The sequence below is a fragment of the Tubulanus polymorphus genome, chromosome 5, assembly GCF_964204645.1.
Source record: "Tubulanus polymorphus chromosome 5, tnTubPoly1.2, whole genome shotgun sequence".
Classification (NCBI taxonomy): Eukaryota; Metazoa; Nemertea; class Palaeonemertea; order Tubulaniformes; family Tubulanidae; genus Tubulanus; species Tubulanus polymorphus.
The window spans coordinates 8,070,991-8,094,963 of record NC_134029.1 but is presented as its reverse complement, the minus strand read 5'-3'; the positions used below and the strand labels follow the sequence as shown (position 1 = coordinate 8,094,963).

The window sequence follows — 23,973 nt, the reverse complement described above, 5'->3', positions numbered from 1 at the left end:
TCATATATTTGCACGCATATACTCATCAATCGACGCACTATTTCTATAAAATCAATACACGCGATAATAAATTTACGGCGGTGGTCACATGATCGACATCCGATCACATGATATGAAAAATGTCGGAAATTATTGATCGCGTTTATTTATTTACGTTTCACGATCCTTGTCTGGTCTTGATTTGGAACTCCTTATCAGAATCCTTTTCCTTTTTATCGACAAAATCCAGCAATAATTTAAACAATTTTCTTTTTAGGAAAAAAATGTTTTTTTAATTTATTTTAGTATATTTTATACACAGAACCCAAAAATTGGGATAAAATTAATGATATATCATAGAACTCAAATCAACAATTTGATTTGAGTTCTATGGATATATGTTACTAACACGCAGTAGTGCTAATAAATACAGAATCTTTTACATGTTAAACGAAAAATACACTGTTCTCTAAAACTAAGAATTAAAGACATGATAATATTAGTTTTTGCAATTTACAGACAAAACTTCAGCATGAGTCTCCATCCACTTCAAATCATTAAGAAAGAAATAAAATAAATAAAATCAGGATAATTCAAATGAATAATTAAATTACGATTTCAACACATTGTCACAAACGATTTTGACTAATTGATAGAAAATCCATAGTATGACGTCATTGATTTATTTATAAAAGATCACAGTTTTTTTCTAATATAAAAAAAACATTGTGGAATGATGATCATCTGAGGTACAGACGATATTTTTCAAATTCATGGCAACCAGCGGCCAGTTCAAAATTTCAATTTTGCAGATTTTAACACTGGTCCTGATGAGTGCAGGATTTGAGCAAATAATCTAATGCAGGTTTTTTGTCATGCTGCTTGCTATGAGTGATTTATCAATTAATCCATTATATTTGGAATTTGTAACACGAAAAAAAAAAATAATGCAGCTTTCGTATGCAAACATAAGTGGGTTATAAGATGTCCATGAATTGCTTGAATTGCTATGTTAAGACAGTCCATAATAAAAATCTAGACCCAGTTCCACAGATATTATAAAGTTGAATTTGACTTCCAAGGTTTAATTACTAGCGTCAAGTGGAACTGGGTCTTTATCAATAAAGACCTAAAAGATTGAATAATTGAGAAATTTGAAGTTCTATTCCCCAATAGCGCAATAACTGAACATATTAAAAAAAATAAAACAGATTTCATAATAAAAAATTTTCAGAGAGCCAGCCGTTTCTGAAAATGTATGGATTGATTTTGTTAGAAATCAACCAAACAAATTTGTTGGTGTTGTTGTCTTGAAATATACAGTCAAGCTTAAGTCGTCATTGGCTGACTCATCGCATTACTGAAGTCATCTCTATTTTTATTTCGATAGGTCATCAACATGGTGATAGAGCAAACAAACAAAAACACTTTCTTTTTCAAATGACTTCAATCATCAAAATATACGCATTCAAATAATTAGCTTATCATCAAACACTTGTTAGTACGATGCTATTAGCTCAAAATTTAGCACTTGTAAATTAATAACCATTAGTATTTATAAATCTGTAGTTGTATTCATCTACTTCACATGTATTTCACCTAATGAGGGGGACAGGTCTGATAATTGTGACAATATTCATAAGAAAATGAGATACACATTGTTATCACTTCAATGAAACCAGTGAGTTTCACATTTTCTGGTTAAGCGTCGAACTGGGTGTTGACCCTTTACAGTTGACCATCAACAATGACAGGGGCGGATCCAGAGGCTGGTGGTTTTGAAGGACTTGTCACATCCCAAAACGGTGCTTGGATGTCAAAAAGACAATATTATGTGTATGCCGCACTGAAGGGTACTTGGTACTTCGATGTTCACGAAGTCAATATTAGGGGTACTACCGCACTGAAATGCACCAATTATCTTAGTTGACAAAATAGAAAAGGGCACGCAAAATTATTTGATGGACTTGTAAAAAGTCTCGCTAGCCCCCTGGATCTGCCCCTGAAAGAAGTTCAATTTCTTGACACCAATACACAAAACATGGTACAATTATATTACCACGGGAACTCTTATTAAATTGGCAAAGTTTCTGTTATTCGTGTGAACTTTTTTGGGTTAAAAAGTAGTAATGAGTTGCAGGGGAAATATCAGTAGTATGTTAATACTACAACAATAAAACCGTAGCAATGAACAGCTACATATACAAAGACATCCAAATCTAATATGACTAATTACAATATTAATAAACCAGATCGAGTCTGGGCAAAAAAGACGGAAATTATCATTGCAAGGCTGGGAACCGTTCCACAGTTTCCGGTTACATTTAAAAGTTTAAATCGGCAAGTTCATTTGCTCTGATTAAACTCAACTGTGGAACTTCGTCCCGGAATGTAATCATTTGACTAATTCATAATTATGATAAGAAATTTGCAAAAAATATAATTCGGTAAAATATTCGTTTTAATAAACCAGATAGAGTCTGGGCAAAAAAGACGGAAATTTATCATTGCAAGGCTGGACTTGGTTGGACAGTTTGCAGTGAAGTTTTCACTCGAGTTAAAATCGGCTATCCTCCAACAAGGATTTGAACCTGATGGCATCGAGACTCGCCCTGGTACGAAACCCTGCCGTACTAGACTGGGTACGCAGCTATATGTACAGCTTAGATAATCTCATGATTAGCCAATCAGAAATCCCATTTTATTTCAGCCCAGGTTTTTCTGTTCGTAGTTTATCTGTGAAATTTGCCTTAGCCATTATACAACAGGCAATCTGACTGGTGCTGCATGTTTTCTCCCAGCAAACCTGCGTATGTACCTGCGCACCCGGTCTCGTGAGGCAGGGTTTTGTGCCGTGGCTGAGTGTAGCGATGCCATCAGGTTCGAATCCCTAATGGGGGGAGGATGATATCGGCTAGGCCAGTTCTGGTAAAGCTTTTGAGTAAAATCTCAATGCACAACTGTGGAACTTAGTCCCGGAATGTAATCATTTGACTAATTCATGATTGATAAGAAATTTGGGAAAAATATAATTCAGTAAAACATTCACAGTGATCTACACAGTATACATATATACAACAATACTTCTTAAACATCATTATAATTAATCATTTCGGACGGAAATGCCTCCTATCAAACCCAGACCATCCTAAGCGTGTCAGAAAACATGGAAAATCACACCCAAAACAAGTCTTCAGAGGCATCCATGTTGAGTTGTACTTGCAGACTGGAAAACCTCCTCTCGAATAAGTACCCTGATTCGAGTACCCTTAATCAGTAATCTCCAAATTCTTCCAACGTTGTAACCATAGCTTGGTTTTTCATCAAGAAACCTTGTTTCAAATTGTATTTGTTTTGCGTTTCACATATTCTGACACTCATTAGTGGCTGGGGTTTACATTATTAATAATCATAAAAAATAATCTTCATTACATAATACATATATATTACATTTTTTTTTTCTAAAAAAGCTAATAAGTTCTTAAAGCAAAAAGAGGAGACGCTTTATAAAAGCACACATTATTTTCATAGTGAACATGATTTTTCAAGAAGAAATAAACAAGCAAACGAGGCGAATACTATTGCTTATAGTATTTCAATTAATTGCTACTGGAGTTTCAAACTATGGTATCATACTGTATGAAATGTCGTTAATTCATCAAGAATACTGTACAAGAAAATAGTGAATACAAATTCACTAAACACATTTAACAAATACATCGGTCCAAAGGTACGTAGTCTTGATTTAAAAGGCCGGGTCCAAATCTAGCCAAAAGGGCAATCTTGCATATGGATAAAACCAAATTGGCAAAAAGAAAATTTCAAAGTGCCTGAGTGTCCCTTTTTATCGAAACAATATATTTGTGTCCATTTTTTATCATCAAAACACCACACACTTTTCACTGAAAGATCTTTCATTCACATAAAATACATTCACCCATTCTGATAAACAAAAATTAACTCCAGCGAACGCTGGTTTAACGGAAATGCAAACAATTTTCGTGTGTAATCTTCAGATCTTCATATTACTCTAAATGCTTTTTTTGCATCCCTGCTTTATGTAGTGTGTTGAAAATAAGATCAGAAACATGCATGTATAACAACAACTGAGTTTTCAGAACATCGCGCTAATACTCAAGATTGTGATATTTTACAGATAGCAAACTACCTCTGGATCAGTTGCACAGTCCCCAACAGGGGTTCAAACCTGATACCATCATGCAACTTTCTTTAATTACGTTTCATTGAGCCATTGACTGCTACAGAAAAATTTATTTCATTTGGTCTGCATATATATGTGGTGATGCCACATAAAACAGGGGTTTGTACCCAGGCCGAGTCTTATATCAGGTTTGAATGAAGTCTTAAATTGGGTCTAGGTGCTAATCCTGGATTTGCCGAGAAAATCAATGTTATAAACATGAATATCCAAGTGCCCGGAGAAGTAAAATCATTGTTTTCATGATTAAGATTCTCCATCAAATGTTTTTCCCATTTGATTGGCCTAAAAATCAGATCAACGTAACTGTAAGATATGTTGCAGCTGTACTCCATGAAAGATATGTACGTCTTGAGATCGATACCTCCGGAAAAATATTGAGAAATCATTACAAAGATGTCATTGGCACCCCTTCCTGCAAAAAAGATAGATGGATTAAGACTTAAAAAGAGAGTAGCCATGCTAAGACACTCAAGTCTGAGAGAGTTAAGCAGTATCTGCCAGAGAGAGAAGATATTTTCTCAACAGATCCTGAAATATACAAAAACATTCATGCGGGATTTAATTTCTCTTCATGTTTTAAGATAGAATGTACCCCCCCTGAAAATGTAGAACTGCTAAAACTATGGCAAAATGTATGTTTTTGATAGGTTAAACGTAAACGTACCCCACAGTGTTTCTGTACAGATGCTATTCTACGTATGACCTCCATCTCTTCCGGACTAAACGCTTCGTAGAAAGATGGTTCGAACGACGCCTGACTAGCTGATCGCACCATTCCTTTTTCTTTTAAATCACCTGAAAAAAAAATGCCCTTAGATTTTTAGGCTGTCTCGTGCTAACCAGGCTAAAAGGGGATAGCACACGGCGCACACCAACTAAAATGCCTCCCTGAATAGTAGAAGTTGTTTCGCAATCATTGAGATTTGACTTCATGTTTAACCATAAACCAACTAATTTCAACTGAAAGACTTAATCGGTGACTGACTATGGAACAGGGTCCTGGTGTTTTTTGGCAGGGTTTTTTCAATCAACACTTGGTATTTTCCCTACCTGTACATATGTAGTTATCGAGGTTAACAGCAGATAATACGACTTCCTTGTCGTTGATAAATGTAGGATTGTGATAACCAGCAGAAGACGGTTTTGCACTGTGTACTTCCGCTACAGCTAAAAGTAGATAAATAAAACATCATAAATGCACCAGCACTAAAAATCTGCACTAATGAGATCTAATATGGTTAACTGGTAGCCATTTAAATTGAGGATTATTTCAATTGAGATATGATGTAAGTGACGCGGACGCTTCCTCAAAATTTGAAATTTCGTCCTTTCAGAACTCCATTATATCCAGGAATGACCGATTTGGGAATGTCATTTTAGATCGTCATTAATTTCGAATACCTTGTATAACATCCCCATTCGTATCCGTAACTTCAAGTTTTCCACCGCTATTGACGGTGTCCGATATTTGATCGTCAATACTATCACGTCGACTAGCACATTGTGAATTATTCTGACTATTATTTACGCCCGTTCTCGCGGTGGCGGCGGCAGACGGACTTTGTTGCTGACCGGTCAACGTCGCGTGGCATTTCCGCAACGACTGAGGAGTTATGTGTTCCTCGTGAAATTCGGAAACGCCTCCTTCTTGACTATTCCTTCGATCCCATCTTCCAACTGTAAGCAAGTAGAAACTTTAAATTCACCAATTGATATAATGCAATGCTTTTTAGCCTAAAAATCCAAGTCAGTTTCTAAACCCAATAAATAAATAAATAAATGCATTTCTTAAGTGCAAAAATCCTATAGAAACAGTTCTTATGCGCTCCACAGGACGGAATGTGCCTGGAACAATTGACTTATTAAGTGTCTTTTGAAATGCTGTGAATCTAAAGATGTGTATTCCATTAGATTAGAAATATTCCTAAGTTTCGGAGCATAACCCGATAGCATGATGACCGATGATAAGTTTTAGGCCGAACACATACCTCTTTTTCGTATAAGTTCCGTACTCGTGTTACAAGTCTTCCCTGATGTATTGATTATTTCTTTCAACTTCTCATTTTCAACCTAAAAAAACACAACTGACAACTGAATATTCTTATGAAAGTAAAGAGAATTGACAAAGGGCTGGGCTAATTGGGAGCAATCCTAATAAACAACATTCAAAATTCAAAGACTTTATACCAAACTAAATTTAGAATGACATCCAAAATGAAAATAATGAATAATGAATAGAAATTCTCAATATTTCAACATTTAACCATTAGTTTCACTTCTTCATACATGTAGATTAGGATAAGTCCTAGTCCACTTAAGTACGTAACAATCTTAGTCCTTATTGCAGACATTTAAAGCCAACTATTCATAGCATTGACGGCGCATAACCTACCTGTTTATTACTTAATTCTTGTATAAGTTGATTAACCCTTTCCTCTGCGTAGAGCCTAGCTTTTCTGTACGCGTAGATATGTTGTTCCAATTGTTTTCGTTCTTTAACCGAAGCACCTGGAAGAGATGTTCCAGAAATACATAATCAATTCTGGCAGGCGATATCTGGTATCGGACGATACCCGGTATTGGTTCATCAATCTTCCAATTCTATAACGCATACTTTTTTAATTTCTATTTACTAACAATCCAAAAAGGTGTTACTGGGAAATAAACTAAACATTGGCTACGACCAAATCAAACACCGTAGGACTGCACAGGTGGGTACTATAGTACCCCTTGTTGTTTTAGTGCTAGTTTTGTCACCCAGGGATGAGAACGCCGACCTGTAAAATCCGCGGGTTATTTTTCTTGAGTGACATACGCGAACCAGCTGACGGCTACGCCGTCAGCACTAGCGAGCGCCGAAGGCGCGAAGCTATTTCTGGGGGGTTTGGGGGCCCTCCCCCAAGAAAATTTTAGAAATTAAATACGTTTTCCGAGCACTTAGAGCGATCTCGAACCCATGAACGACTATTATATTTTGGAAGGTAATGGCTAGTTCCAATGTGGTACATCCTCATTTGATGACATTCAGCATCTCATGCATTACGGGTCGAGCCCTGAATTATTGCAGTAAAAATGCGCCGATGAATGCTCACTAAAAATCATCACCAAGTAGTGTATAATATCCGAAAGCGTTCGCCACACACACGCAGCAACAGTAAGTAGACCTATATACGTTACTACTGTTGCTGTGCGTGCGTGTCTGCAACCGATCGATAAAATACATACAAACTCATCGTAGTACAAATGTACATACAAAATCACTGTGTTGCAATGAATATGCATTGAAATGCGATACTTTTACGTGACGATAAGTAAAACAGGCACTGAACGCTTTTACGGTTCACCTGATTACCGATCGCGCCGGACCAATTGAGTGAGATCATCACCCCCCCCCCATATTTTTACATCATTTTTGGACTATTTGGAAAATTGATATTTTTCAATACTGAAATCCGCGGGAAACCGCGGATCCGCGGGGAATTCTCATCTCTGGTCACCTGAGGCTCAATATAGGGGGAAAAAAGCTTAGCACTTTTGTCATATTACTGTAATATAATTAATATGAGTAATGAAGGCCTAATCTGTTCCAAATATCTTACCTAAGTAACTAACAGCTATCCATAATAATGTAACCAATAGTAATAGGCCTATAGAGTAATGTCTAGTAATAAGATGTAACTCATAGTAATCTACAGTAATATGAAGTAATAAGATGTAATGGATAGTAGTTGAAAAAAATTTCATTAACATTTATATTACTTGAATTACTTATATTACAGTAATATGATAAAAGCGCTAAGCTTTTTTTCCCCCTATAATGAGCCTTATATAAGTTTTGTTTACTCATCCCAACTGCTAAGGTATTATATGAGTTTTTATTACTGTTTCCTGTTTATGGCTGTTTGTCGGAGCCCAAACGTTATCGTTTCAGTCCAATAAATCTACACAATCGTTTCTTGTGAATTCCAGTTGACTTTTTACTCATCTACAAAACTATTCCACGTCAATCATTCAAGGGCGGAGCAGGTTATTTTGAGGGTAGGGTACCAGGGTACTCAAAGGCACATATGTAATCGCGAAGGGCACCCTTATGTAGTGAGAGCTGAAGCCATGAAGTCCGGGCCCTCTCCTCTCCTATAAAATTCTGAAATCTTGGTGTTCTCCAAGGCTATTTGATGAGGGAATAATTCATATTTCTATTTCTTAGAATATATAAAATGAAAACTAAATTTTTCCCTAAAGAATTTGGGGGCACCTTAAAGAATTTGGGGGGGGGAACTAGCCTGGATCCGCCCTTGTTATCAATAATTTCTATAACTTAGCCAGAATTTTCAGGACTTGTTCGAACCCTGCCGAATTCGGTGCCCTTCAATTGTGTAGCCTTGCAAGTGTATGCATGCAATACATACCAAATATGATATTAGACACCTTCCACAATCTGAGACCAATTAGAAACGCCAACGCGTCGCGAACGATACGCAGTTTTATACTGTGTAAAATGATTGTGATGAGTAATGTCAGATATACCACACAAGCATCGAATACCTAAAAAAAAACAAATATTGACATTTGATTAGACTTCATCGAAGGTAACAGAAAATTTTAGAACGATCATTTTAGTCTTTTGACCCTTTCAAATGTCTGTAAATATCATATACCGGTAATTATTTCCGGATTGATCAATTCTGGAAATTTCCTATTCACAAAATACCGGGATTTTTCACTTAAACCGGATATCTCATTTTTGTAACGTTAAGGTACAATACGAATAAGCCATTACTGATCGGACAGATTAAAATAGAATTTCTTAAATTTTGACACCACTTGTGCATCGATTCTGAGCTTCGTGGTTATGGGGCACAAAAAAGGGATCAAAACATCACTGCTTGAAGTTTCACACATTTTCACGATTTTTTTCACATTTTTATCACAATCTTTTCAGCGGTGATATCCATTTTTCACATCAATCCGATACCTGGGCCCTTTAAAAGGATTCGAGCACGAGATATTATTTTCAATATTTCATGCACAATTGCATCAGGGATACCCTAGTCACAAGCGACGATTACCTCATATTTGTGGTTGACAAAATCTCGATGGCGTATGACAATTTTCGTCGTAACCTGTAAAAACAATTCGATCTCTTATTGTTTGTAACCGGTTTCGTATAAATGCGCAAAATGTGCTTTACTAATGCAACAAGTATTGTACGTATGCCATTGTCATAGCAGAAATTGTGCTCATGCTTGATCGCGACAGGTCAAAGAAGAAAGAATATGGAATAATGTTTTGTAACCTTTTCAAGCAAACAAACTCTGTTGAATTGCGAAAGCATATATCACAAACAAACTTATTGAATTCCTAGTGTAGTAGTAGTAGTCCCGGGGTGTTTTTAATCTGTGACGAACAGAGTGTCACTTTTGGATAGGTTCCATATTAATAAAAAGGTTTCAGCCATCGTGGGACAGAGGTTAAAGTCGTGTTCACACTACCACTAGTTAGACCGTTCCAAATGGGTCTGTTCCTTAAAACGGGCTAAATCAGAGTGCGCGTCTGCTAAATTGGCTTTAAGATAGTTATGACTGGGTCTGCAAGATGTTGCCATGAGTTATTACCCCAAAATTATACCTCTATGATAGATTTATGAGTCCCAAGCTGTTATTCATTAAAACGATTTTGATGATTGCAGTTTACCATGTTCATCTATTGTAAATTCTAGAACATTTTCGAACCATTAACATGACGCACTGCGAACAACGCATGTGCAATAATAAGCATACGTTGATTTTTAGGCAATACCTTAGAAACTGCAAGCAACACATGTGCAATAATAAGCATACGTTGATTTTTAGGCAATACCTTAGAAATCATTAGGCCTATATGAAATCTGAAAACTATATCAATCAGCATGATGGCAAATTTGTGCCAGTTTCTGTCCATACACACACTTAGATTTACCTGCATCGGTCATTTTGGTTGGTCCAAATTGGAACAGACCAATTTGAAATGGACTTTTTTGGAACGGGCCACATTTAAACCGGTCTAAATAATGTAGTGTGAACGCTGCGCCTAAAAACTTCCGGAAACAAGTTTATCAGCATCCTTAGGGCTTCTCAATTATTCAAATCGCTTAATAAATCTGGAATTTCTATTCACGTAGACCCATATTAAGATGGCAACCTAGTTTTATTTCATGATTTCGATCAATCTTCAAAAGTTCATTTCATGAAAATTAAATTCATAGGGAAATGAGTCACCCTTCAATGAAAAACTAAATAAAGGCCGTTAACACGTAACAATTTGGCTCTGGTCAAACTGAGCTCGACCAGACCAGAGTCAAATATAATGCTGTGGCAAGCAAGGTGAGTCGCTTCCAGAACCTATCAGTATGTTCAGCTGGAATGATTCAACCTGTGCTAAAATTTGGCATGGGCCTAGTCCGATGTTTTTGATTGGGCCTAAATTTTGCCCGGGCCAAATAGCCACGGATCCATTTGGCACCACCAGTGCGAATTGTTGGCCCGGGTAAAAAAGCTTGTGTGATTCCGGTTAATTAGTAGCGATCATAGCAGTTTAAGTCAAACATCCACTTAAGGACAGAGGAATGTTAATCACCTTCGCACTAAGGACCATAATCAAACAATGACTCAACATATATAAACGATCATCGACAGACGATGCACCGGTCTACGATATTTACCAAGCGGCATGAGGAATTCCGCGCCAGTGAACCGACGGTGCACTACTACTACTTACCTCTGCCATGAACAGAATCAGTATGACGATGTACAGAATGTGAAGGCTATCGGTGACGTGTGCATTCGGCGTCGAACCGGCCGTTAAACTTTGCACGAGCGTATTTCGATTGGACGTCGGCGCCGATCCTCGACTCTGATTCGTCGAGACATTTCCGCCCACTGAAACGAGTGAAAAAAAAATCATGATGGATCATTGTCCAACTTTCCGTAATCCAAGATTTCTCGCATATTAAGTCAAGTGGATAGTTAAACATCCGCACTCAGAGGAGGGGAGAATAGATATCCGGGGCTGCTAAAGCGATCAGTAACGAGGTGATTTTTTTTCCAGTTACATTTTAATGGGATATGAAAGAAAATGTTCAATTTATCAGTGACCCTTGTCCGTACCCATCAAACAAATCACATCAGTGTTTTCATGACAAAATAGCAGCAAAATGCTTAAAATCAGGAACGGTTGGCAGCTCTGGATGATAAGATTAAAAACTACTGTTAAACGTTGTGTCTTTTTATTTTAGATTTTTCATAATAGATAGATTTCGTTTTAAATCTTTTAATTTCGTATTTAGTGGGTCAATCTTAGTATTGAATGCATAGTCAATAGATCAAATTTTTTATCAATTTTCATATCAGATCACTTATTACAATATGGAATACATTACGGAAGATGTTTTTGCAATCAACATTCTCCCAGTTATCAATGATTTAAGATAAACTTTGAACATTTTTAGTGATTGTAGTTAGTAACGTGTATGATTTTCTCCTCACCCAGTACGCCAGTTACTTGGACTCTCGGGCTCTAGATCGACATGTTGATATAAATATATTCACACTTGTGTAGCATCTGTGGAATTGGATCTATTGTCTCTTTATGAACTGATATTTAACCAAACAACAGGATAGGCTTGCCACATTTTCTGGCACTTCAAACTCTTTTCTTTATTCAATAGATAAAAAATGTGGACAATCCCACAATAATAACGAAAAAATAATATTAAGTTAGAAAATGTTTTGTTGAACTAATAAGTTATTCAACGTTTCAACTATATTCTAATAGTCATCTATTCAGTAGACTGACTGAAAGAGGGTGGTAGCAACCACCGGGAATATTTCTAGTTTTTAAATAAACTTTTTAGCTATCAATTCATTTACTGTGGGATTTCACTCATGGTTTTATCACGGATGTTGCGATCCTACAACTGATTCATTTTATTTTAGTAATCTTCAGTAGTCCGGAAGATGACTTTTAGAATAGACTTTGACTCGAACATTGGACTACAAGAACTTACTATTATTGTTGTGGGATTCTCCACATATTATCGTCACAACACGGATATAGCATTTTATCAACGGTTGATATTCAATAGTTCATACATTTCAGACCAACTAGCCAGATTACGCTCGTAGATATATTCATCAACTGATGAAACCGAAGCGAAATTTGATTTATGACCTACCTTGAAAGACCTTCAAATCGAGAATTAACTCAACGACAGCCAGGAAGCATTCAACCAAAACGAGTATCAGTCCCACACATTCAAACCATACTGTATACAGATAAATTTCCAATTTTGGTAGAGTTCTGACGAAGAAACAATATGAATTCAGCATTTAATCTTTCTACACTACATTTTTAGAAATTTTCTTTTTATAAGAATTTTACCAGGGGATAATTTCAGTGGCTTTTCTAAAGACCCGGACACACTGGACGATTTCGTCAAACGGCGAAATCAGCGAACAGCGCCGCTTATTTTGAAACAACCAGCTGTTAGTGCCACCTTGCTATCACGAGAACCGTCGAAGAGCCGTGATTGGCTGGTTAATACGGCGCTCGAGGCGACTGATGGCCGTACCCGGACACACTGGGCGATTCTGTCGCCGGCGACACACTGGCCAATTTTACCAGTGTGTCCAGGCCTTTACAGAACCTTATTGTTTCTATTAAATCAGTGATTTGTTCAGAGAACACCGCATGAATGAAAATTTAATCTAGAACGATGGTGCCTTAAGATATGTGAAAGTCTGCTATATTCAACTGTGCTTTTTAGAAAGTCCACCATTTTTATCTGTGCAATATAATGCACTAGCTATCTGTGCAATCTTCAACAAAAATCTATAAAAAAAAGTGCCTGGACCAGTAAAAAACTATAAACCTTGTGGCTGTGGTATGGTGGCTGATAAGGGCCAAATGCATTAATTTCTACACGACCTCGATTATAGAAAAACACTAAACAAAACCTATAGAGCAAAAACGAAAACTTTGTTTTTGCCACCGCATAAAAACAAACTTTTCGTTTTTCCCCGCAAAAACGAAAATATTCATTTTTGCTCTATGATTTTTCGTTTTTGCTCCATAATATTTGTTTCTGCGCCCTAGCAAAAACTTTCGTTTTTGCTCTAATGAATTATTTTCAAATGACCTCGATTATAGAAAAATGCAAAACGAAAATCCGGCATAGAGCAAAAACAAATTCGTTTTTGATAGGGCCCAAAAACGAAAAATCATAGAGCAAAAACGAATATTTTAGTTTTTGCGCGGTAAAATTCGTTTTTGCTCTATAAATTTCGTTTTAACTTTTGTGTTTTTCTATAGGCCTGCCCTAGGCCTAATGATCGAGGTCGTGTGAAAATTATTGTATTTGGCCTTTCCACAGGGGCTCGTTATGATAGCTGGGGGTCCAAAATCAAAGATTTGACCCAGTATCCTAGGTACCACCTATAAAAAAAGAAAAGGGAGCTAACATTTTGACATACAAGAATTGACCTTCTCATTTCAACCCCTCATAACTTCGTAACCGATCGACTGATTTACACAAAATTAGATTCGTTTCATTCCCAAGAGTTGACTTTTTCGTTTGAGACCTTCCCCGATGAAATCGGACCGGAGACGCCCGAGAAATCACGACTCAAATCCGAAAAAACGGGTCAAAATATCCAAAGCCGGAATTACTAGGACGGCTTGAAGTGCTCAATTTCCGACGAAAAACGATGATTTGACGCGGTTCCCGGACGTTAATCTTCACATATCATACATCGCTGGAAAGCTTATGAACTGACCTTATTGAAAGACGCGTATATTTGATAATCCGTTCCGATACCCGCGACTGGCGAGCTGATAATCCAGATTGATGCGATAAATACGATTTCCAAGTGTATTCCGGCCGCCATTAACTGCGTGACGTCATGAGAAATCCCAGCATGCAACGCTAGATAATTGACATATTCAGTCGACCAATCACGTATCGCGAATTTATCAGTCCTCAGAGCCCGTGACGTCACACCCTCAATGGCGGTTCAGTGACGCTTAAAGTGCGTATTTATCGGTTCGGTGCGTATTATCACCTCGCTTGTCGCCGGTTTCGGAACGGATTATCAAATAAACGCATTTTTCAATAAGGTCAGTTCATAAGCTTTCCAGCGATGTATGATATGTGAAGATTAACGTCCGGGAACCGCGTCAACTCATCGTTTTTCTTCGGGAATCGACTACTCCGAGACGTCCTAGTAATTCCGGCTTTGGCTATTTTGACTCGTTTTTTCGGATTTGAGTCGTGATTTCTCGGGTGTCTCTTATCCGATTTTGTCGCGGAAGGTCTCAAACGAAAAAGTAACCTCTTAGGAATGAAACGAAACCAATTTCGAGCGAATCGGTCGATGGGTTACAAAGTTATGAGCGATTGAAATGAGAAGGTCAATTCTAGTATGTCAAAATGTTAGCTCCCTTTTCTTTTTTTATAGGTGGTACCTAGGATACTGGGTCAAATCTTTGATTTTGGACCCCCAGCTATCGTAACGAGCCCCTGTGGGCCTTTCAGCCACCATACTGTGGTGTGGGTCACAAGGCGTCAAAAGACAGCAATGATCAATCACACTATTCACAATTTTATCTTTAAATTTGTAAATTTGAATTGAATCTCACAGGTCAGGAGAGACTTGTCAAGTGTGTGTCACACACTTTCTTCTTTTGTGGACTCTCTACTTACGTTTGTTTCTTTGTCTGCTGGTCTTCGTGAACTGTGTCATTATCCATTCCTCCTTCAGATTGACGAAAATGCATTCAATAATAATCCCATATCCTAATTTAGCGGCCTACCGACGAGGTAAGCGCTGGAATGATAAAATAAGCGATTAATTCGGACAGTTCCTGTCATTTTTCTTTTCGACTGCTAGCCACTAGGCTAGATCACGCAATGCAAAAACCAATGACGTCGGTATTGAATTCAAATTCAGTTCAATTCAATTCAATTCGTTGTTTATTATACCATACTCGGATCTTACAGAAAATCGATTGTTTCGATTTGGACAGTAGATGATACCAGAAAGGGTCATTCGCACGCTACGGTAGTTATCACCAGTTTCCAATCAAGCAATTCGATTTCAATCCTGTCAGAGCTTTAGGTAAGAAATGTATCCATTTTTTTCTGTTTGAAAATTCAGAGAAAGAGCTTTTAATCTTTTGTGTTACTAAAAATATCTTACATAGAAATATATTAGAGAAGGGTTGAAGTATGTTCGTCGGTTTTAATCTTAAAGTTGCAATGTAGCAATGTCTAACTTGCAGTATTCTCGGGGCCTTGTAAATATTATGAATAAAGTGGAAATTGTTGTTGTTTTTCGCATGACGGATATGGAATACTCCTTATTATTCATTCAGTTCCTAAATGTACACCAGTAGAATAAAGAATTCATTTGAATCAAAAAATGAATCGAATACAGACAAAAATCTTTCCGTATGACGAACTCGGATAGCGACCGTATGACGTCCTCTGCTCGCGAAGTGGCTCGACCTTTTTTCTGATCATGCCTTGGATGAGAGTGGTGTCTATTATTTGAACGGAACGGTTTACCCCTCTGGGATAACGGCTAGATACCAGACTACAGTGATGAACGCTAATCGTTAATTTACACCCGGAGAAAGCTTGTGCGTATCGTCATTTGATGTTTCGAAAATAGATAATTAGATCTTTGACTGTGACGTTGATTCGATTGGAATCTTTACTGAATCAGGAGCTTTAAGAGTTTCAAGGTTTGTGATCCCAATTCTTTCAATCGAATTACGCGGCATAATTTAATTAGAAAACCACAGTTGATGATTAAATCATTTATTTTCTGACATTTTCGGAGTTCCGACTTAACTCCATCATCAGAGAAACCAGAATCATCGGGATAAGTAATTCATCTCTTGACACATGAAAAAATGACGTTTTTATACAGACAGATTATACTTGAACCCTTCTCTTACTAATGGAATATTATCATAAAAAGACAGCATCGAATGTCCTTGTTGCAAATAAATTACTTTCAGACCTGCCACCATCATACCAAAAAGGCCAATACTTGAAATCTACATTTTTAAGATCAGTTCCCCCGGCAATAAATCAGATGTCAGCTCGCTGTCCAGTTTACTGGCGCCAAACAAACGATGAATAGATATACTACAGCAGTCATGTGAAATACTATTACATCTATTATATTTTTCCAATTTATCTTCCGTGTCAGACTGAATTATCTATCTGAAGCGTACGTGATACTTAACGCGCTACACTTTTGATGGATTCTGATGAATCTTATATCATTCCCACAAGACATTATTGTCTCGACCAAGTTTACATTATCTACGAAGTATTACTGCTACAGTATACGGGGTTCTTTTGATAGTTATAACATTCGCGTTAAGCTCTTTTTCATTCAGGTGCTTGAGCTTCCACTCAGAACTAGCAAACTAAAACAGTTCCACAGTCTTTCCTATATTAAGAGTTTGTATCAATTTTTCATTACCATCTGAGAACTTTGAATTTAATCGCAATAAAACATTCTTGCTCGCGTTGAGAGAAACGACTAGTTTATGCAACGACTTTGCAGACGACGTATAGTTAGTTACCTTGGTTACTCAAATGTACATACTCTAATGGATAAAAATATCACTAACACCTGAACGCTAGGTCGATCCTCTAGAGGACGGAACTTTATTAAGATAATACACGTTTTCTAAGGACATTTCGAGACAACTGAGCGTTTCGGAAATGCCCCTTGGTTATATTATGCTATCTAAGTGCCTTCGTCACGTCTTCGTTACCAGCAAAATGCTCACGAAGATCAAAGGAAAAGCTTCGTAGTCTGGATGGAAACTCATTCAAGTCTACTAGAAAGTTTACCCACAGAATACAGAAAAGCAAATCTGCGTTCATCGTCTGCAAGTGGCAGTAGCCAACAATGTTTTGTTATCGTCTTTGTGAAGTAACTGGTATCTAATTCGGCTTATCTTTCGTACGCTTTCTGGAAAATAAATCTGTATATTAAATCCAGAATACATACTGGGTGACTTTTGATCAAATCCGCCATCGAATTTTGTTTCAAATTTGAACATGTCGACGGATTAGACGCCGAAGCATCTGTGATGATTTTCCGATGAATGACTTTGTGGCAGCCTTATGCGAATATGAGTATTCATTCAGTGACGGTTTCCAATTAAAATCGTATTGTAAATTTATGACGCATCTACCGAAAAGCAAAATGATTGACGAGCCGTGAAACAATCTGACGGCCTCAGACCGCCACTGAAGACTTCACGGATTGATGTAAACGCGTGAATTAAAACTAGGCTGGCGAATACTGAAATACGGTTTAATAGTTTCTATTTCAGTTGAAAGAAGCGTGATTGGAATACAATGACTGTGAAGTGGGTTTCGTAACAATGAACTTAACTCGCAACTGCCGGTGGAATTGGGACCCACTGTTGACTAAGAAATCTAATAGATCGTCCTTGCAAGAAGCAAGAAGCCAGTGTATAATTTTTCCCAACGTTTCCCGTGGTTAGCCCCAATTCTTGTATCTGAATACTGTTGCTTGCACACAGCTGAGATACGGACAGTTAAGCCGAATACACGCAATCTTTCAATTTTCGGTTTCTACCATCAGTCAATGCCAGTGTAAACTTTTTTTTATATATTTCAAATTACGACTACGTTCATCTAGATTCAATATTTGTTTAGCTGTCGACATGAATAACTAGTTTATTGATCTGAGAGGCAGCCGAATGGAATTAATTGATGGGATAAACGGCCAACCACGGAAGAGAAGCCTTTGAAATTACCAGTATTCATATTAGAGAGGATATGGCACCTTTTCAATTTGGTCACATTTTAAAACTGCATTGCCATCAGGGGGCGTTAGAAAAAATAGGCAATATTTATGCAACCAACAATCTAAGTATAGTCGCGTAAGAATCTTGGAAGATGCCCTCCTTTATCTCTATTGCTTTTAACATTTAACCGTCAATGTTGAGATTTCAAAGTCAAAGAGTAGAAGCATATAGCGACGTGATACATGAGTTCCAATTAATGCTAATGTTCATTTCATACTGTATACGCGCCACACACATCCCTTTTCGTTTTCAGAAGAGATTAAATATGACGGCGTTAATCCCCTCTGTACTAAACACGACGGGCGCGGGCAATCTACATGTGTTAAGAAGAAGATCATCGTGTCAATGTCAAAGCGATGCACGTCATCAGCCTTTGTACTTATTCTCATACATAACTTTCTGCTTTTGGTTTCATTTTTGCAATGATTATTGCACTTCTTGAATAGATAAATGAAAATGTACGTGTTTTCAGTGATAACAACTTCCCTGTCATTTCATTCTCGGGAATAAACGGAACTGAAATTTCTTAAGCTTTATGCAATGTGATAAGAAGTACCTTAGAACAATGTGCTAAATTATATGTCATTTCTGCATGCAGCCGGTTCTGCGATTTCCTAACGTCAGAAACTCCGAGGAATAGGCCAAAAACATTTCAAGTTCTTCAACCGGGTAAGTCTTTATTCGTTAGCACTTGTCGATGCATGTGGAGACATACTTGACTCGCTTCGTGATGTAATCGACGAATCGATGACGAGTTGTTGGCGAAGACGGAAAACTGGTTAAACCTCCTTAGTGCGAGTTCGATTTGCTATAATATAACAAGTGTTTTCACTCGCTGAAGTTTTGGTAACGTAACACTCGATATCGACTTTTGTTGTCGTTGTTAGCTTTCTGACGTTGTCATCGCCATCCAATTTTCGATGTTTTTTACAAGAACCTCATCGAGGTCCTGGGCGCGGAGCGAAGCGGGTCATTTCCTTCCTGCGTGTTGGTTCCGTTGGGACTCGTACCGCACAGCTAAAAATCATCGAGACGAGCACAATTTGAAAAAAGGCATCGTACCACATAAAGCGCGTGAAACTCTCCAGGGACGTACACAGAATGCAATATGATATATTTTGCATGGAACATTTTTGTAGTATCATCTTGTATCCAAGGATACTGCATCTGCACATAAAACCGACCCGTTCACGTTTGTATACCGCCGATCGACAGAAAACAATTCTATCCTATATATCATAAATTGAAATTGAAAGCTATTCGACGAGAAGGTGGAAAATAATACAGTGATGAATTTCTTTTTTATATTCCTTCGGATTTCAAATTGTCTATGTTTCGAAGGGTTTTTAATAAACCGCTGGTGTTTTTTTTAGCTACAATACTTTCTGGTTGTCCGTTTTTTATGTTCTTTATAATTCATTTTCCGTTTATACAGGTTGGCCACCAAGAACATGCCACTGCGCTTTCGCTCACGATTTGCAGACAGCGGCGATATTGTTGGTAAGTGCTCCATGTCCATGGATCGTGTTGTGCTACTCTCAGGATAATTATTCTGAAGTTGTAATCACTAAATATGACAGCCTTAAAGGGGTAATGCACGAAAGTCATGCATTGTTCATAGTCAACAGTGGATTTGTTTTACTGTACGCATGATGTACAATTTGACGTGCCGAATCGCCAGGTGCATTACCGTCAGGTGATTATTTATTCGATCTTTATTCGCCAAAGTATTACAATATTACTTGTATGACATTCGTAATATTAACATGAAAAATGATATGAAAGACGCCTAAATAATGCAGGAATACCAAATGAGTCGTTACTCGTCATCAAGGAACCACTTTCTTTTACTGAACATCCTAAATGAGATATTTCCCTGTTTTTATAATCAGATTGTGGTTGCTAGTGCTCAATAGATCTATGAATTTAGATAGAAAGGGATTCCCTGTAAGATATCCACAGCGTCCTGTAAGCATTTCTTGCTGAGTTGTATCGCTACAATAAAGCATATGATATTCATCCTCAATTCGGTTATTCCGATGAGCACAAAGACGGTTTTCTTCGCGTGGGGTTAGTGGCCTAGTCCATCTGCCACTTTCGACTTAAGTTTCGACTTAAGTTATGACATCCACAGCTGAATCTGCTTAGAATATTGACAATTTTCCTATTGTGTAAACCGAGATAATTTTCATATTGGAAAAATTGATTGAATATTTCATAAACGGTAACACTTATAGGGTTATTTACTATTGTTTGCGCTCGTGCTCTAACTGAAGAACCTCGTCCATTTTGTATTACGTATTACCAAATGACTATACTCCTTTGCTTATTAGATACAACCTACTTCCCTTTTTAAACGACATTCGCCATTTTCATTCACCATCTTTCGACGTACCAGCGTAACAGGAGTATTTATGGGTTACATAAGTTATTCGAAATTACCGATACGATTAATCGGCAATATTCTCCTAGACTGTTTGTGGTAGAACACCTGAGCAACCGATGTTCGATTCCCTAAGGTGTTCCAATCACGTTACTTGTTGCTACTAGAATTGCATCAACGTAAAACGTAGAACAAATATGTCAACATAGTTTTAAGACATTCTATGTTTTTTTTTTAAATATAACAAACGATTTCGCGGTAGAAGTAATCAACTTTGTGACAAAATAATTTTAAATCTTAATAAACGAGTCGATATGAAATACAGGCAAAGTTTGCTTTACATTCGAAAAATTGAAATGGCCCCAGCGGAAAACTGTGGCCATTAACCATCAACTTTGGTCCAGTTTCATAGATTTACAGTATAGAGCCAAATATTGTTGAAAAAACATGTGACGATACGGCGGTTCTAGATATCGTGTCGTATAAACAAATAGAAATTATTTTGTTCAATTAACTTCCATTTCTCCGTTCATCCCTCGTCTCTATCGCGCAGTCATCCAGCGTGGTGCGGCAACACTGACAAACCCAGCTAGATGGGTCTCGTTATAATAGCTTATATGAAGCTCAGCAGCTCTCATTCGGCTTCCGACGCCGTCGATGTTCAGTGCCACACCGGACGATGTAACACGATGAATGATGTTGTCGTCATTTCGCGATAGATACGACCGGATATAACAAACACGAGAGCAGACGTATCGAGGTATCTATTAGCAAAATATTCTTATTTCACGTGAACACATGTATATGCAAACGGTAAAGGATAATTTGTTTCTTCGCATTTTCGACGTAAGTAGGCCTAATCTTTTACGAACTGCCAAAACTTGTATATATCAGATATCAAGTTTTACGAAAAGACTTCTATGTAAAACGTTTCAAATTAATCGAAACATCGTTCCTTTTAATCTCAAAAACATGTTTCGGATTGTTCTGCGTCCATTTTTCCGTTTTATATACTGACTGACTTTACTTTCTAAATATCGTCGCTGAAATAGTACGTATATCTATTTACAGTCGCTTATTTCTAAAAAGCTAAACTCGCACTTATTCGTTTTGAACTCATTAAAACTGAACGATGGTGTTCGAATATTTCGACGAAAATCTCGGGGAAATGAAAAACAATTCTGATTTCGAACCAATTTTGTTATTTTTCACGAAATCCATAGCTCTTGATAAAACGCGTCGCTGGCAGACTGTTGATATAGCGCGCAGACGATGGCGAAAAATGTTCCATAAATTGCAAACTGAAAATGGGCTTCGATGTTTGGCGTTTCTTAGATGAATTGTTTTCGTGACCAGGGGAACTAATCGATGATTATACGTCGTAGTGGAACGAAACGTAGTTCATGCGCCGATGCAGCGTTAGAAACTGACCAAACTAATTCGCCTGGTCTGATATGGTTTAATTGGAATGGTTTGCGCACGAACATTTGTATTTGTATTTGCATTACTAATGACTGTTTATGACTACGCTAAATAGCGGAACACATACTTCACGTCTGGTATGAGTCGGACCATTCAATGATCAGCGTACGTATCTTCCGCAACAAAGTCGCCAAACGGTTTCTACTTTAAATTGTCAAGTAATCACGCGTTATTCAAGAGTTAATCTTAACGATTCTTTGTCTTAGAATCCAGGGACGAGTTTCAAATAGTTGTTAACTATACTGCGTTCGACTAGCAAGCATATAATTTCAGTTGTTACCATGACATTTAAATGCCGGTGAACAACATTAAGCATCCTTTAAGCGCTAGGCCTCTTGACTGATACAGTTTTATAGTCGTTGAATTATACGTAAATGAGGATGAATCACTTCACTTTCAATACTAAGTCAAACATTGATTCGCAGCATATAGAAATGGCTGCACTGGGCTTCGCAATAACGAACCAAAAACCGATGTTGTGCATCTCAGACATCATCGCATTTCAAATCTATGTTTATACGTTTCGCGCTATATCGACATTTAATGCACATTATATAAAAATGGATTTTCAAATAAGTGCTCCCTTTCGCGATGTCATTAACTGATAGTTTATGAAATGGGACCGCGCGGGGTTTTTTTTATATGCGGGCGACAATTTATGTTGAAGCGGCGCTCGACATGCATCGAATATGCATTGAAACATGATGAATACGGTCCGACTGACTGCCTGGCAAATAGTGCTTTTGCACGTTTTTCCCGCTACGTGCATTTGTTTCAGTTTATTCCTATGAATTAATGCGATCCAGTGATATTTTAGCCTGAAAGAATTTACAGTTCGCCAGTTTTATGACATTCAAACAAATGGCGATGGTTTCCCATTTTCCAGCTTCACGAGAGCTTCCAACACAGTTACTTTATATGGCGTGTAGAATTAGTATTTCGACTATTAAATATAGATAAGAGATGGATAAATGAGATTCAGTTACCACTGTGTTGTAACACGTTTGATATCTTTTGTGATAATCAATGTTTATATAGTTTGGCTGGTGAGAATTCGAGCTTGATTATATATATATATATATATATATATATATATATATATATATATATATATATATATATATATATATATATATATAAATCTATATATAAAATCTGAAATCAAGCTCGAATTCTCACGTTCATATATATATATATATATGTATTCGCTCTTTGCTTTTGATTTATATACTTAAGATCCCCAAAACTCCACACAGATTCCCCTCGAACTATATTTGGATAGCTCGCTGTTAGTGCGGTACTAACACATCTTCGGCGTGTACCGGGGGAACCATGATTTGCATTTTATTTCACGAATACTCCAATTTACCTTTTTATTGTCAGGAAGATTGCCTAACGTTAAGTTGATTCGGGAGATGAATCATCTTTTAGGGGGGCCATGCAGTCATGACCGTCGGACAGATAAAATCATCATTTCTGTCTTTATAGTCCCAGTCGCCCTTAACAACTAAGCAATCACAGTGACTGCTACTCGCTCAAAAATAGCTCTTATTGTCAAAGGGCAATAACAGTCACCATTATCCCGCCGAGTTCGGCCAATAAACGCCAAAAGACGCTTATGAAACTGTGGACAAAAACGATTGCAGACGAAAACCTACTATTTATAAGTGATGGTGAATGATATGTCATTCGTTTAATACAGGGTTCGTTAAAAGTGGTTTGAATAATAAAATTTAAATAATAAAATAGAAACTTTATTATCAAAGAAAACTTACAAGTACATGATATCTAGTACAAAGATGACAATGGATAGCCGTATACAGAGACAATGTAGATATTAGCACGGATTAGTAAAAAGAGGTTTTCTTGCTATCATCTTCTTTCTACCATCTAAATGCGAAGTGCTTAAACGGAATGAATTCAGATTTTATTACGATAGGAATGATACACTTATTAATGTATTCATCTATAATGCATAATAAGATGCATATATTATTCAGAGCGTACC

General features: G+C 37.3%; 1 protein-coding gene across 2 annotated transcripts; it reads right to left on the bottom strand.

The window, feature by feature from the left end:
- Nucleotides 1–322: 322 nt before the first annotated feature.
- Nucleotides 323–15,118, bottom strand: LOC141906174 (uncharacterized). 2 transcript variants are annotated; one of them, XM_074795403.1, is made up of 11 exons: nt 14,940–15,118; nt 12,414–12,538; nt 10,958–11,118; nt 9,271–9,324; nt 8,611–8,746; nt 6,594–6,709; nt 6,190–6,271; nt 5,603–5,878; nt 5,252–5,368; nt 4,866–4,996; nt 323–4,613 (listed from the first exon to the last, which is right to left on the bottom strand). In XM_074795403.1, the coding sequence occupies exons 1-11, from the start codon at nt 15,011–15,013 to the stop codon at nt 4,587–4,589; spliced, it is 1,299 nt and encodes a 432-aa protein (XP_074651504.1). In that variant the 5' UTR covers nt 15,014–15,118; the 3' UTR covers nt 323–4,586. The 2 variants fall into 2 exon arrangements, with proteins under 2 accessions (XP_074651504.1, XP_074651505.1); XM_074795404.1 differs by lacking the exon at nt 9,271–9,324.
- Nucleotides 15,119–23,973: the final 8,855 nt, after the last annotated feature.